Raw genomic sequence first — 14,152 nt, forward strand, 5'->3', positions numbered from 1 at the left:
TCCCCCTCATGTTACCCCTAAACTTCAGTCCCTTAATTCTCAAGTCATGTCCCCTTGTTTGCATCTTCCCTCCTCTCAGTGGGAAAAGCTTTTCCACGTCAACTCTGTCTATCCCTCTCATCATTTTAAAAACCTCTATCAAGTCCCCCCTTAACCTTCTGCGCTCCAAAGAATAAAGACCTAACTTGTTCAACCTATCTCTGTAACTTAGTTGCTGAAACCCAGGCAACATTCTAGTAAATCTCCTCTGTACTCTCTCTATTTTGTTGACATCCTTCCTATAACATTGGTGATCTGTGTGTAATGCATCGTCTGGTCTGCCTCGAAGTTGCTTTGACAGCAGGCCAGGCTTCATCCCTAAGGTCAATCACTGTCGAAGCAGTCTGAGATATTAACAATCTGATCATCCCAGCTGTATTGTCATGAAGAGCATGGTCATGCAGCTGGCATTAATACCCCAGTGATGAATGACGTTTTGTTTATATCACCTGAAACAAATTAAAAGTCCCAAGCCTAAGGCAAACAAAGCTCTTTTCATAAGCCCATGGTTGGCTATGTTGGGATGAAGCCAGGCATTCCCACCCCACAGATTTTGTTGTCCTTGTGTGTATTTCAAGCTACAGGTGATTAATAGGTTCACCTCGATAGCCTCCAGGGAGTATAACTGAAACCCTTGCTGGTAAAAGCAGTCAGAGTGAATGTGGTTCTGTGACAGGGCTTCAAACATACCACAGGAATCCCCTTTAAAATCAAAGGCACTTTGTGTGATATTTTTGTAAAATAAATATTCCATGTAGGCCTGCAGGGGTAACTGCTCTCCAAATTCTTGCAACATATTAGGGACATTTAGCTTTCGATCCGAGTTGACTGTGGGCAGGAGATGGTGAAAAGTCTGAGGTTGTGCTGGCAGGCACTGATCTAGGAGATCGGTGTCATGGTGTAGTGGTCTATTATTGGCAGGTAGTGTGTTGCATGCGTCGTGCACTAGTTTAACTGCCAACTTCCAAGTACAAAAATCTACCGAATGTCATTAATTTGGGTTTGCCAGCTGTGGATCGAAGATCTAGTGAAATAGGCGAGGGTGAACGAGAGAGGCTAGGCAGGATGTGGGATTTGTGTTGCCACGATGTGATGCATTCAACTCGCAGTGACCTGGGAAACGGTTTTGTTTGTGGCCACTCTCCAACAATAGGAAATGGGAGATGCTGTGCATATGTACAGGAAAGCCTTTTATCGACATGAAAATCAACGGGGTTGTGTTTGCTATAAATGTAGACTAGTTGGGAATGACCTGATGTGAGGTAATAAGAAGAATCAGAACTTGGAAAAAAGTCAGTACAGGGGCTTTTGAGACTTTGACAGTAGGGTTGAGACACTGAGCAATATGTTGGATGGGATCAGGTAGAGAAAGGGGGCAGTTCTTGACTTGGACTGTTGCAACCTCAAGGGTTGGTCAGACTGGGATGATCAGAAAGATAGCTGGGAAGAAGATGGGAAGATGTTTTTAAGGAATTTGATCAATGTTGACAGTGGGGGGGGGGGGAGGGTTATGTGTCTTGAGTTTGATCATTAGGAAAATACAATTTAGACTAACCTGACCAATGATAGAACAACAGACACAACAGCCATGGTTCAGGTGAGGCCATCTTTTAGGTGCATGGGGGAAAAAAACTTTGCACATGACATTAAAATGTGAATTGTATCCCATTTAATGCCACTGGAAGAAAACAAATAAACAGCAATTGGCACATCTGATTGTGTCTTCTTTTTGTGTCAATAGACAATAGACAATAGGTGCAGGAGTAGGCCATTTGGCCCTTCGAGCCAGCACCGCCATTCAATGTGATCATGGCTGCTCATCCCCAATCAGTACCCCGTTCCTGCCTTCTCCCCATATCCTCTGACTGCTATTTTTAAGAGCCTTATCTAGCTCTCTCTTGAAAGCATCCAGAGAACCTGCCTCCACTGCCCTCTGAGGCAGAGAATTCCACAGACTCTCTCTATGAGAAAAAGTGTTTCCTCATCTCCGTTCTAAATGGCTTACTCCTTATTCTTGAAACTGTGGCCCCTGGTTCTGGACTCCCCCAACATCGGGAACATGTGTCCTGCCTCTAGCGTGTCCAAGCCCTTAACAATCTTATATGTTTCAATGAGATACCCTCTCATCCTTCTAAACTCCAGAGTGTACAAGCCCAGCTGCTCCATTCTCTCAGCTTATGACAGTCCCGCCATCCCGGGAATTAACCTTGTAAACCTACGCTGCACTCCCTCAATAGCAAGAATGTCCTTCCTCAAATTAGGGGACCAAAACTGCACACAATACTCCAGGTGTGGTCTCACTAGGGCTCTGTACAACTACAGAAGGACCTCTTTGTTCCTATATTTGATTCCTCGTGTTATAAAGGCCAACATGCCATTCGCTTTCTTCACTGCCTGCTGTACCTGCATGCTTGCTTTCATAGACTGATGAACAAGGACCCCCAGATCCCGTTGTACTTCCCCTTTTCCCAACTTGATGCCATTTAGATAGTAGTGACCATCTTGTTACAAATGTTGACCTTGCTGTGATAGTCCATCCTGAAAAGGACGCAGGCATCTGGCGGCAATCAGTGGGAGCCATCACTGGTCGCTATAGATGATGGTGGTAGCAGAATTAGCTTGGGATACATCCAGTTTCCAGCCCCGCGACCTGGACACTTCTGCTATGGGGCCATCTGATTGCGTTTTGGATCATTGCCTTCACAATGGACAAATGATGTTGCACTACTCGGTGATATGATATGTTGGAAGTTGGTTTCACAAATGAGGAAGCTGAAAGTAGTATATTAGTGTAGTAATAGCCCTCATGATCACATGCCTTGAGATTTTCTCCAGTCAGATGCTAAACTCCATTTACTGAATCTTTCAAAGAAACTGACCTAACTTTCTAACTATAGAGATAAGCCTTTTTCCATAGCAGTTAAAATTAGAACGGCAGCTGCACCAGCAACAGGCAGGAGGAGTGCAGTGGGTGCAATTGGAATTCTAATATCAACATTGCCCCTTAGTAAAGGGGAGGCATAACATGATGGAATATCTCCTGTGAGTGCTGAGATTGATACCGCAGTGACAAAATAGCAATTACACTGAGTGAGTAAGTAAGTGGATCTGTTCCAAATGTATTATTAATGTAAAGTGTATTTAAAAGAACATTGAGAGAAATGACATTTTGGAACAAAAATGATGTAACAACACCACGGAACACATAGTAAATGGCTGTTTTGATTAATGGTGGGTTTTTGGGTGGTCGTGAATCAATAATGACGGGAGGTAATGCTGTTAATACTGGGCAGCTTTCCCTGGTTTAGTTGCCATTGATCGAGAGGCAGCTTTTTAAAGGCTGCATTTTTATTTTTGATTCCTTCATCTGTCATTTGTTTCTATGCTGCCCCGTGCACAGCTGTTCGCATACTCAGACAGGCCTGTTTGCTTGTGGCACACAGGGAACAAGGGACCCCGTGTTTTTGACTGGTGCTGCTTTCCCACCGGGCTATCCAATTTATGAAGAGACGCGGGTGAAACTAACAGTCTACGATGTCAAAGAGAAGTCCCAAGACACCGTGAGTATTCAACTCTTTTTTTATTGATAAACAGACATCCTCAATTTAAATAAAATGAAGCCTGAAAAATGTATGGTAATTTTTAAAAACCATCAGACTGTAAATATGCAATTACTCTGCTGGTAGTTTACACCACTGCATTAAGTGGACAGATTGTGGTGTATATATGGAACAGCACATCAGATGAGAGGCAATCTAGTACAATTTAGTCTCTGTAGTGATCCTTTGTACTTAATATTGTGCAGCTATCTTGTCAAGCATTAGTAATCGCATCATGAAAACATATTAGTAATCACATCATGAAAACATATTAAGCACGGGACTTCTCTCACCCCAACCATGGACTGTTTACCCTCCTCCCATCCGGGAGGCGCTACAGGTCTCCAGCAGGTTCAGGAACACAACTTAACTCTGCTCCTCGGTGTTTGCCAGTCACCCCAGACACTCCTTCCCCCAGAAAAATTGCATTACTACAACTGTTGTACATATATATATATATATATATTACTGCTCATTATTCTATGTTCTCTCTTCTGGGTGAGATGCTAACTGCATTTCGTTGTCTCTGTACTGTACACTGTACAATGACAATAAAGATCAAATCTGAATCTGAATCATGGATGATGTTCTTTGATTATGGAGAAAACTGAATCAATGTGAACATCGAATTTAATTGTAAACTATTCAAGCATTGCTTATTCTAAAGATAAACATTTGTCGATTTCATTTTGATGAAGAAGACAGCATCAGACTTGTGCCCTTGTCATAAAATGCTCATGTTTGTTGTGCTGAAGCTTCTGGTTGGAAAAAATCTTTGTTGAGAAATTGGAGTACCTTAGAAACGGGCGTTAAACACGGGACAGATGTCATTAGATGTGTGTTTGATGATGGTAAAGCTTTTTATCTGGCCGAGCGCATCTAACAGGGAAGTAAGCATCTGCCGAGATTTACCTACTGGCTGCAATTGACTAGAAAATGATCAAGTATTAAATACTTGCATAAATGGGTTCAATTCCTGCCAGGAAAACTACACCCTCTCATGTTTGTTATGTGTAAATCAGATATTAAAAAAAAAACATTTTTCCTCATGTTTTAATATTTTAAAAAAACATCTCTGAAAAAAATCGACTAGTTTCATCCAGGGCAATTCACCTTAGACTGCCTGATGTTTGTGTGGTATCATCCCTGTGTGCGATGGTATTATTAATGTGTGCAAAGAACCAGCCTCTGGCTCATTGACACAATTTGGAGTAATAATGAGCAACTCACGAGCATTGTTTTCAACTCTCAGTCAAACAAAGTGCAACTTCCACAGCACGTTACTGACGAAAAATGGATTAAAGGCTCTCGACTGGGATGTCACTGCATTATGGTTTGTGAGAGTTTTAAATTCTGTACGTACTTGTCGCATTAGCCTCTCAGAAGTGGCTCTCAGAAAGCTAATTGCATATTTTCAAAGTCAAGCACAGCTCAGATATTCTGGATCTCTAATTGCCTGAGGACTCTTGGCCCTCTAACCCCGATTACAAGCTTTTATGCTGCTGTTTTGTGGCTGCCAGGAGAGAATTCTTTAAGGCTGTGACCTGCTGCTCATGAATCTAGCCGGAATCTAGCAGGATAAAACACAGCAGCTCTGATCTCTCATCTGGAGCTGTGCATGTTGCTGTTTTAATACTATAGTCAGAGTGAAAACCATCCTCATTACTATATGGTAAATATTCCCAATTTCATTTTATTTTGCTGGGTTGTCAGGAATTAAAGTCATTGAGTTGGGACTATTCCCTGGAGCGCAGAAGGATGAGGGGTGATCTTATAGAGGTGTATAAAATTACACCTGCATCACTAAGAATGACTCCAACGCCATCATTAAATTTGTTGATGACACCACGGTGGTGGGACTGATCAGTGACAACGTCTAGTCAACCTACAGGGATGAGGTCCAGCACCTGACAGCCTGGTGTGCCATCAATAACCTCGTCCACAACTCCAAGAAGACGAAGGAAATTATTGTTGACTTCAGGAAGATCAGAGGGGGCAGACATACCCCCATCCATATAAACGGGACTGAGGTGGAGCGCGTCTCCAGCTATAAATTCCTCGGGGTACACATCTCGGAGGATCTGTCCTGGTCCCTCAACACCTCCAAGCTGATCAAGTGCCTTTACTTCCTGAGGAGGCTCAAGAAAGCCCACCTGTGCCCCCAGATCCTGACCAACTTTTACCGCTGTACCATCGAAAGCATCCTGACCACCTGCTTCACGGTATGGTACAGCAGCTGTACCGTAGCGGACAGGAAGGCACTACAACGGGTGGTGAAAACCGCGCAGTACATCATCGGTGCCCCGCTCCCTGCCATGGATGCCCTCCACCGAAAACGGTGTCTGAGACGGGCTGGCAAAACCCCTCACACCCCAACCATGGACTGTTTGCCCTCCTCCCATCAGGGAGGTGGTACAGGAGCCTCAGGTCTCGTACTAGTAGGATGAGGAACAGCTTCTACAACAACACTATCACATTGCTGTACTCGGAGTCCCACCGATAGATTTCTCCAGTCTCTCCGTCCACATTGTTTGCTTATTCTGTAGTTTTATTTCTATATTGCACTATTACTACGGACTGACGCTAAACTGCATTTCGTTGTACCCATACTTGTATCTGTGCAATGACATTAAAGTTGAATTGAATTGAATTGAATGAGAGGAATATATTGGGTAGATGCACAGAGCCTCTTGCCCAGAGTAGGTGAATCCAGGACCCGAGGACATAGGTTTACGGTGAAGGGGTAAAGATTAAACAGGAATCTGAGGAGTAACTTTTTCAACCAAAGGGTGGTGAGGGAATGGAACAAGCTGCCAGAGGAGGTAGTTGAGGCTGGGACTATCGCAACATTTAAGAAACAGGTGGACAGGTCCATGGATAGGACAGTTTGTAGGTGGGACTAGTGTAGCTGGGACATATGGGCAAGTTGGGCAGATGTGCCTGTACCACTCTATGACTCTGTGAGTTATACAGCACAGAAGGCAACCTCATCTCCTTTACTCAGCTACATATCCTCACCAGATAAAGGTTGTCCACAGTCTGAGCTCCCCAGAGGAGCGTGGATGGCTGAAACTCAACAGACTTAGTTGGGCGTTTCAATGCCCGCGTGTGGAGATGGGGACTCCCTCCGCCAGAGCCCAGCCTGTGAATGTGGAGCAGAGCAACAGACAGCCAACCATGTCATCTCTGGGTGCCCGCTCTACCACCCACCACATGGAGCTGTGTCAGGGCCTGGCAGACATTGACGCCAACAGAGGCAACAACCTGGCTGCTCAACACCCACCCGGCACCAGATCTAACTATTCCTTTGGTTTATTTATGTTTCATTCGCAAGAAGAAGAAGACAGCACAGAAACAGGCCCTTCAGCCCAACTTGTCCATGCTGGCCAAATTGCCTAACTGAATTTGTCTGCTTTGTTTGACCCTGACCCATATCACTCCAAAAATGACACAAAGTGCTGGAGCAACTCAGCGAGTCAGGCATCATCTCTGGAAAAAACGGGAAAGCAGATTATTATCTAAACGGTGGCCGATTGGGAAAGGGGGAGATGCAGCGAGACCTGGGTGTCATGGTACACCAGTCATTGAAGGTAGGCATGCAGGTGCAGCAGGCAGTAAAGAAAGCGAATGGCATGTTGGCTTTCATAGCAAGAGGATTTGAGTATAGGAGCAGGGAGGTTCTACTGCAGTTGTACAGGGTCTTGGTGAGACCACACCTGGAGTATTGCGTGCAGTTTTGCTCTCCAAATCTGAGGAAGGACATTATTGCCATAGAGGGAGTGCAGAGAAGGTTCACCAGACTGATTCCTGGGATGTCAGGACTGTCTTATGAAGAAAGACTGGATAGACTTGGTTTATACTCTCTAGAGTTTAGGAGATTGAGAGGGGATCTTATAGAAACTTACACAATTCTTAAGGGGTTGGACAGGCTAGATGCAGGAAGATTGTTTCCGATGTTGGGGAAGTCCAGGACAAGGGGTCACAGCTTAAGGATAAGGGGGAAATCCTTTAAAACCGAGATGAGGAGAGCTTTTTTTCACACAGAGAGTGGTGAATCTCTGGAACTCTCTGCCACAGAGGGTAGTTGAGGCCTGTTCATTGGCTATATTTAAGAGGGAGTTAGATGTGGCCAAGGGGATCAGAGGGTATGGAGAAAAGGCAGGTATGGGATACTGAGTTGGATGATCAGCCATGATCATATTAAATGGCGGTGCAGGCTCGAAGGGCCGAATGGCCTACTCCTGCACCTAGTTTCTATGTTTCTATGTTTCTAAAACATGTCCTTTTCTGCAGTTCCTTATGTCTCCATATAGAAACATAGAAACATAGAAATTAGGTGCAGGAGTAGGCCATTCGGCCCTTCGAGCCTGCACCGCCATTTAATATGATCATGGCTGATCATCCAACTCAGTATCCCATACCTGCCTTTTCTCCATACCCTCTGATTCCCTTAGCCACAAGGGCCACATCTAACTCCCTCTTAAATATAGCCAATGAACTGGCCTCAACTACCCTCTGTGGCAGAGAGTTCTCTCTAAACCTTTCCTATCGATGTATCTGTCCAAGTGTCTTTTAAATGTCGTAAATGTACCTGTGTATCACTCCCTGTGAAGGCTCGTTCTGCAAACAGACCAGCCTCTGTGTGAAAACGTTCCCCTCTCACCTTACACCTATTTATGCTCCCTAGTTTTAGACCACTATTCTGGGAAAAGGACTATTATTTTATATGCTTCTACAAGGCCTTTCTCAGCCTCCTCCTCTCCAGGAAAATGAGCCGCAGCCGATCCAACTTCTCCTTGGACGTCAAACCCTCTGGTCCTGGTAACATCCTTGTAAATCCTTCTTGTATCCTGTCTAGTTTCATCATTGTCCCTGTTATATCAGGGTGACAAGACTGTACAGTACTGCAAATGCAACTTCACCAATAGTTTGTAAAGTTGAAACATAATATTCATAGAAACATAGAAACATAGACAATAGGTGCAGGAGGAGGCCATTTGGCCCCTCGAGCCAGCACCGCCATTCATTGTGATCATGGCTGATTATCCACAATCAGTAACCCGTGCCTGCTTTCTATCCACACCGCCCCGCCAACAGTTTGGTTTTTTTTTTAAATTTTAGTTTCAAAGTTATTAAGGTGTGAAAATCTTACAAACCGCGCCTGCGCAGATTAGTCTCTTCTGTCAGTGGCCGGCGTGCAGACTGGTCTACCTGTCCTGTTATTCACTGGCGGTGCCCAACTCGCCCAGCGTTGCCCGGTGTTGCACGGCCACAGCCAGTCGGCCGGAAGCGGCCGGAGCTGCCGCGGACCACAACCAGTTCGCACTAAGTACGCGCGTGACGTCATTTGCGTCGTGCTTACCAATCAGCTGGGCAGGAGGCGGGCCGACTGAATTTGGGCGTCGCACGGCGTCGGGCGGTGACGTCATCACGCAACGCCACGCGCTAGGCATACGTCGTCAAGACACTGCGTACGCCTTCAAGACGTTGAGTACGACCGCAATGCGCCTGCGTGCCGACAGGCCGTTGGCGTGAGGTCGGGACCAGCCCCGCACTTCTAAGTGGTTTGGCCCCGCGCGTCCTTACGGCGCCCGTACGCCTCAACGACCACGAGATCGCATAATTTGCGTAAGTGGGACAGGCCCTTTACATTATCCTGCGCCCACACTGGGGGCAATTTTACATTCGTACAGTTATACCAAGTCAAGTAACCCACAAACTTGAACGTCTTTGGAGTGTGTGAGGAAACCGAAGATCTCGGAGAAAACCCACACGGTCACGGGGTGAACGTACAAACTCCGTACAGACAGCACCCGTAGTCGGGATCGAACCCGGGTCTGCGGCGCTGCATTCACTGTAAGGCAGCACCTCTACCGCTTGCACCTCTCTGGCACTGTGTTTGGTGCATCAAATTGATAAAATTGTCATTTGGTTCCATAATGGGAGGTTGATGGTTCCCTGAAATGTGTTGTCAATTTGCCTTGTTACCTTCACACTGCCTTCATAATTCTGAGTTTTTAAGAAGGAACTGCAGATGCTGGAAAATCAAAGGTAGACAAAAATGCTGGAGAAACTCAGCGGGTGCAGCAGCATCTATGGAGCGAAGGAAATAGGCAACGTTTCGGGCCGAAACCCTTTGGGTTTCGACCCGAAACGTTGCCTATTTCCTTTGGGTTTTTGGCCCAAAACGTTGCCTATTTCCTTCGCTCCATAGATGCTGCTGCACCCGCTGAGTTTCTCCAGCATTTTTGTCTACCTTCATAATTCTGAAATCTATCAGCTGTTATTATACTGGGTAAAACTATTCAGTTCGATTGTGCTGTATGGGTATGAATTCTATTTCATCGCTCACTTGAAAACTATCATTATATAAACATCCACCCCCCATCAGTCTGAAGAAGGGTTTTGGCCCGAAACATTGCCTATTTCCTTCGCTCCATAGATGCTGCTGCACCCGCTGAATTTCTCCAGCATTTTTGTCTACCTTCGAGCTTCCAGCATCTGCAGTTCCTTCTTGAACAACATTATATAAACATTGTTATGTTGCAACAATATTAAGCAGTCACTCAACACACTTGTAGCAGTTGTCCTTGCTTTCTCTCTCTCTCTCTATCCCCTCCCCTTTCCCAGTTCTCCCACCAGTCTTATTGTCTCCGACTACATTCTATCTTGTCAGCCCCACTCCCCCGACATCAGTCTGAAGAAGGGTCTCGACCCAAAACATCGCCCATTCCTTCTCTCCACCTGTCGCCCTGAATAAGCAAGTTCGGTATTTCAACTGCGCATGCCCAGGTCATAGGTCATTTGCGATGAACATTCTCGCCAGCTGAGCTTCTGCATGTATACAGACCTGCGTCAAATCCGTATTTTCCAGTTTTGCTCGTTCGGGGAGAGAAAATACCGCTGTCAAAATTATTAACTAGATGTATCTATGGTTCATTTGTACGAAACTTCAATGATTTTGTAGTTTTAATTTTTTTATGCTTCGATGTTTTGCTGCTTTATGCTTCAGAGCTTTAAGCAATATTATATCTACTGAACATAGCAGTTAGTTTGAGACACTGGTATACAGTTATACGCTCATTGCAGTTATTGGTGTGCCTGGCAAGAACTTCAGCAAACAAACGTTGACAGTTTTTGTGATATATTTGTATTTGTTCACTCGTTGTGGTTTAGTAATGGAACTTTATCAGCGGCAGTATGTAGGACGCTCCGGGATTTATTTTTTTAGCTCAAACTGTTGAAAAAGACTCTCGCTCTCGCTACTGCTGTTGCAGAGTCAACCTTTGCCGGTAGGCGGCGCGGCTCTGGCCAGCAGCGGCCTCTGCAGCCTGTCCGCGTTTTTATTATTTTTTGTCTGTGTTTTCATGTAGTGTTTGTTATTTTATGTTGGGGTGTGTGTGTGGGGGGGGGGGGGGTGGGGTGGGAGGGAGGGGGAAACTTTTTGAATCTCTCCCTGCACTGAGACCCGACCTTTTCTCGTCGGGTCTCAGTCGTCGTTGAGGCCGCAACGAGGAGCGGCCTCCAACCGGAAGAAGCCGGGGACTCGGGTGTCGACTCACCGTCAACGTCGTGGGGCTGCCGGGTCCGGAGCGGTGGAGGAGCGTTGCCGCTGCTGCTGCTGCTGGTGCTGCTGCTGGTGCTGTTGCTGCTGGTGCTGCTGCTGGTGTTGTTGCTGGTGCTGCTGTTGCTGCTGGTGCTGCTGCTGCTGCTGCTGCTGCTGGTGCTGCTGGTGCTGCTGCTGCTGCCGGAGTCGGAGGCTCTCTACAGGTCTGTGGACGACGGCGCCGAGCCCACGGCTCCCTAGGGGGAGACCGCTTTTCGGGGCTTCTGCGGCGGCGACTCCTCCCGCCCGAGTTGCGGGGTTGAAGAGCTCCTGGAGCGGGGCCTGACACCACTGCCCCGCGCGGCTGGAATGGCTGCGGACTTTGCGAGCGCACACCGGGGGCTCCAACATCAAGACCCGGTGTGCGACCTCGCACCACCCGGCGTGGCTATAATGGCCGCGGGACAATCGCCATTGCCAGCCGGGGGCCATGACTTTGACTCTGACAGCGGGGGGGGGGGAGAGTGCAGTGGAGAGAGAAGTTTATTTGCCTCCATCACAGTTATGTGATGGATGTTTATGTTAAATGTAATTATGTTGTGTCTGGGGTCTATTTGTGTGTGTTATGTATGGCTGCAGAAACGGCATTTCGTTTGGACCTCCAGGGGTCCAAATGACAAATAAATTTGATTCTGATTCTGATTCTGATTCTTTGTGGGTTCATCGTTTACATGCCGCTGGAAATTAAATCTCTCCCCCCCACACTCCAATCTCCCTCTCACCCTCCTCACGAACGGCCACCCGCTATAATAGGCGGAATGGCCCTTTCTTTCCTTACTCCTGCCCGCAGTCTCTGATGGGGCCAGTTTCACAGACTTAACCATGACTGGCCACGTTTAACCTGGGTTCTGGGAACTCGGCATCTGATGGGCACGAGGAGGGTTCCAGGGGGAAGGCAGGGACAACTTACAATCCGGCAGCAGAGTGGCTCCATTAATGGATTCATTCCACAGTGAGTTCAGTTCGCAAAGAACACACGTTGGTAGATCCGCGGCCACTGGTTCAGGAGATCGCTCCAATTATTGACCAACGGGCGGTGGAATCTGTCTGTGACAAACTCCACAGTTAGACACAGTGTCCACAAGAGCGGGTGTCCACTCTGATCAATAACTCACACACAGTGAACTTCACAATGTAAAACCATCCCAGTCAAAACCATCCCGCAGAGCTGCCTTGCCCGAGCACTGGGACAACTCTGGGCAAAGTCCCACTGAAGGCAAAAACAACATTCTGGTCACTAGAAAAATACGCCTGCGGGCCGGATGATTTTGGGTTACGAGCCGGGTTCGTCCCGCGGGCCGTAGGTTGCTGACCCCTGCCTTAACGGTACATTCGCACCGCCTGTATACAATACAATACCGCTTATTGTCATTTGAACCTCAAATGAAGTTCAAACAAAATTTGGTTTCTGCAGCCACACAACAAGAAAAGAACCAAGACACACACTTAACACAATTTACACAAACATCCATCACAGTGAATCTCCTCCTCACTGTGATGGAAGGCAAAGTCTTGTCTCTTCCCTGCTCTCCATTCTTCTCCCGATGTCAAAGCCCCCGGTGGGCGCTGGCAAGTCCCGTGCCCGTTAAAGCCACGCCGGGCGATGTAAGGCCCCGCTCCGGGTCGCCTTCAACCCCGCAATTCGGTCGGGAGTCGTTGCCGGAGCTGCCTCAGTTTAAATATATCTTTACAAATAAAATTATGAATAAAGATAAGAAAATGTTTCAAACACATCATATTTTCTTATTCCAGTAACAAACAAAGTAAGGATTAAATGAAAATAATTAATTCTTTAACTTTTTGAAGAACTCGTAATTGCAGATGAATCATCTGAACTAGAACTGAGACTGTGTAAGTGGTGGGTGAACAGCAGAACAAGGAAGGAAGCTATTGAGTTGACAGAATTCTAGATTAATTCATTGATAGAATAGTTAACAATTTATACACAGTTTAAGCAGCGCAGCATTCGCTTTTTTTTCACGAATGACCTTTGACAAATCCCATGATTCCTTGCATTTATTGGAATACCGAACTCACTTTATTGCTCCTGCATTGTGTATTTAACTTCCACTTGTTGCAGTTGTCAGTTTATTTATAAGATTGTCGGGCATCCAAAGCTATTGGCAGCTCGATATCACTAACTCCGTGACGCCATTCCACATTGATACAAGAAAACAATCATATTGGAATGAAACAGACTGAACAGATGCCTTATGATTTCCATCTCACCGTTAAAAAGTTAATAGGTACTGCAGTGGCATTTCTTGCAGTCATAATCATCCAAAGCTCAAATGGATCAGGAAATGGTCCTTTTACTTTGCAAAACTGAACAAGTAACTCCATTATCTAAAGGTTAAAGAGAGAAATTAGAAACCAATGGGTATGTTTATCAGACATCTATTGTGAAGGAGGTTATTAAAATCTAATAAAGGATAGTGTGGCTAAGCATATAAAATTCATTTGAGTCGAGTGGGGAGATCTTATATTTGTATATTTGCAAAGGGTAGCTCATGCTTGAATAAACCTCGTCGTAGTGTTCAAACAGTAGTCGGGGGAGTGTGTGTGAATATAGCTTAAATGGACTTGCATCAGCTCTTCATTGAGCACTCATGTGGAAGAGGCTTTCAGATTCGAAAAAAAGTACTAACCTGGTTAGGAAATTGTTTATGTGGTGGAAGAAATAAGTAATTGGTATATTATCTAATCAGAAGGAAGCAATTAGGGATGCCCAAAAAGAAATTAGGCTGAACCTCAGTTGTTCAATCGCTCATTAATAAATCAGCTAACTCGGTAGCCAGCAATATATGCAAGTTTCCCAATGACAAAATATTAGATAGTCAGCACTGAGTTTGATGTTTATATTCCAATTTCAACTACTTGTGCACAGAATGGATAAAACCATGTGTCA

The 14,152-nt window shown here is 45.8% G+C and overlaps 1 protein-coding gene across 1 annotated transcript in view; it reads left to right on the forward strand.

The window, feature by feature from the left end:
- Positions 1 to 14,152, forward strand: part of inpp4b (inositol polyphosphate-4-phosphatase type II B) — a 613,166-nt gene that overhangs the window by 371,181 nt on the left and 227,833 nt on the right. Inside the window, 1 exon segment of the mRNA XM_055647772.1 lies at positions 3,483 to 3,599. Coding sequence (XP_055503747.1) covers positions 3,483 to 3,599 — 117 coding nt within the window.

The sequence above is a fragment of the Leucoraja erinacea genome, chromosome 1 (assembly GCF_028641065.1).
Source record: "Leucoraja erinacea ecotype New England chromosome 1, Leri_hhj_1, whole genome shotgun sequence".
NCBI lineage: Eukaryota > Metazoa > Chordata > Chondrichthyes > Rajiformes > Rajidae > Leucoraja > Leucoraja erinaceus.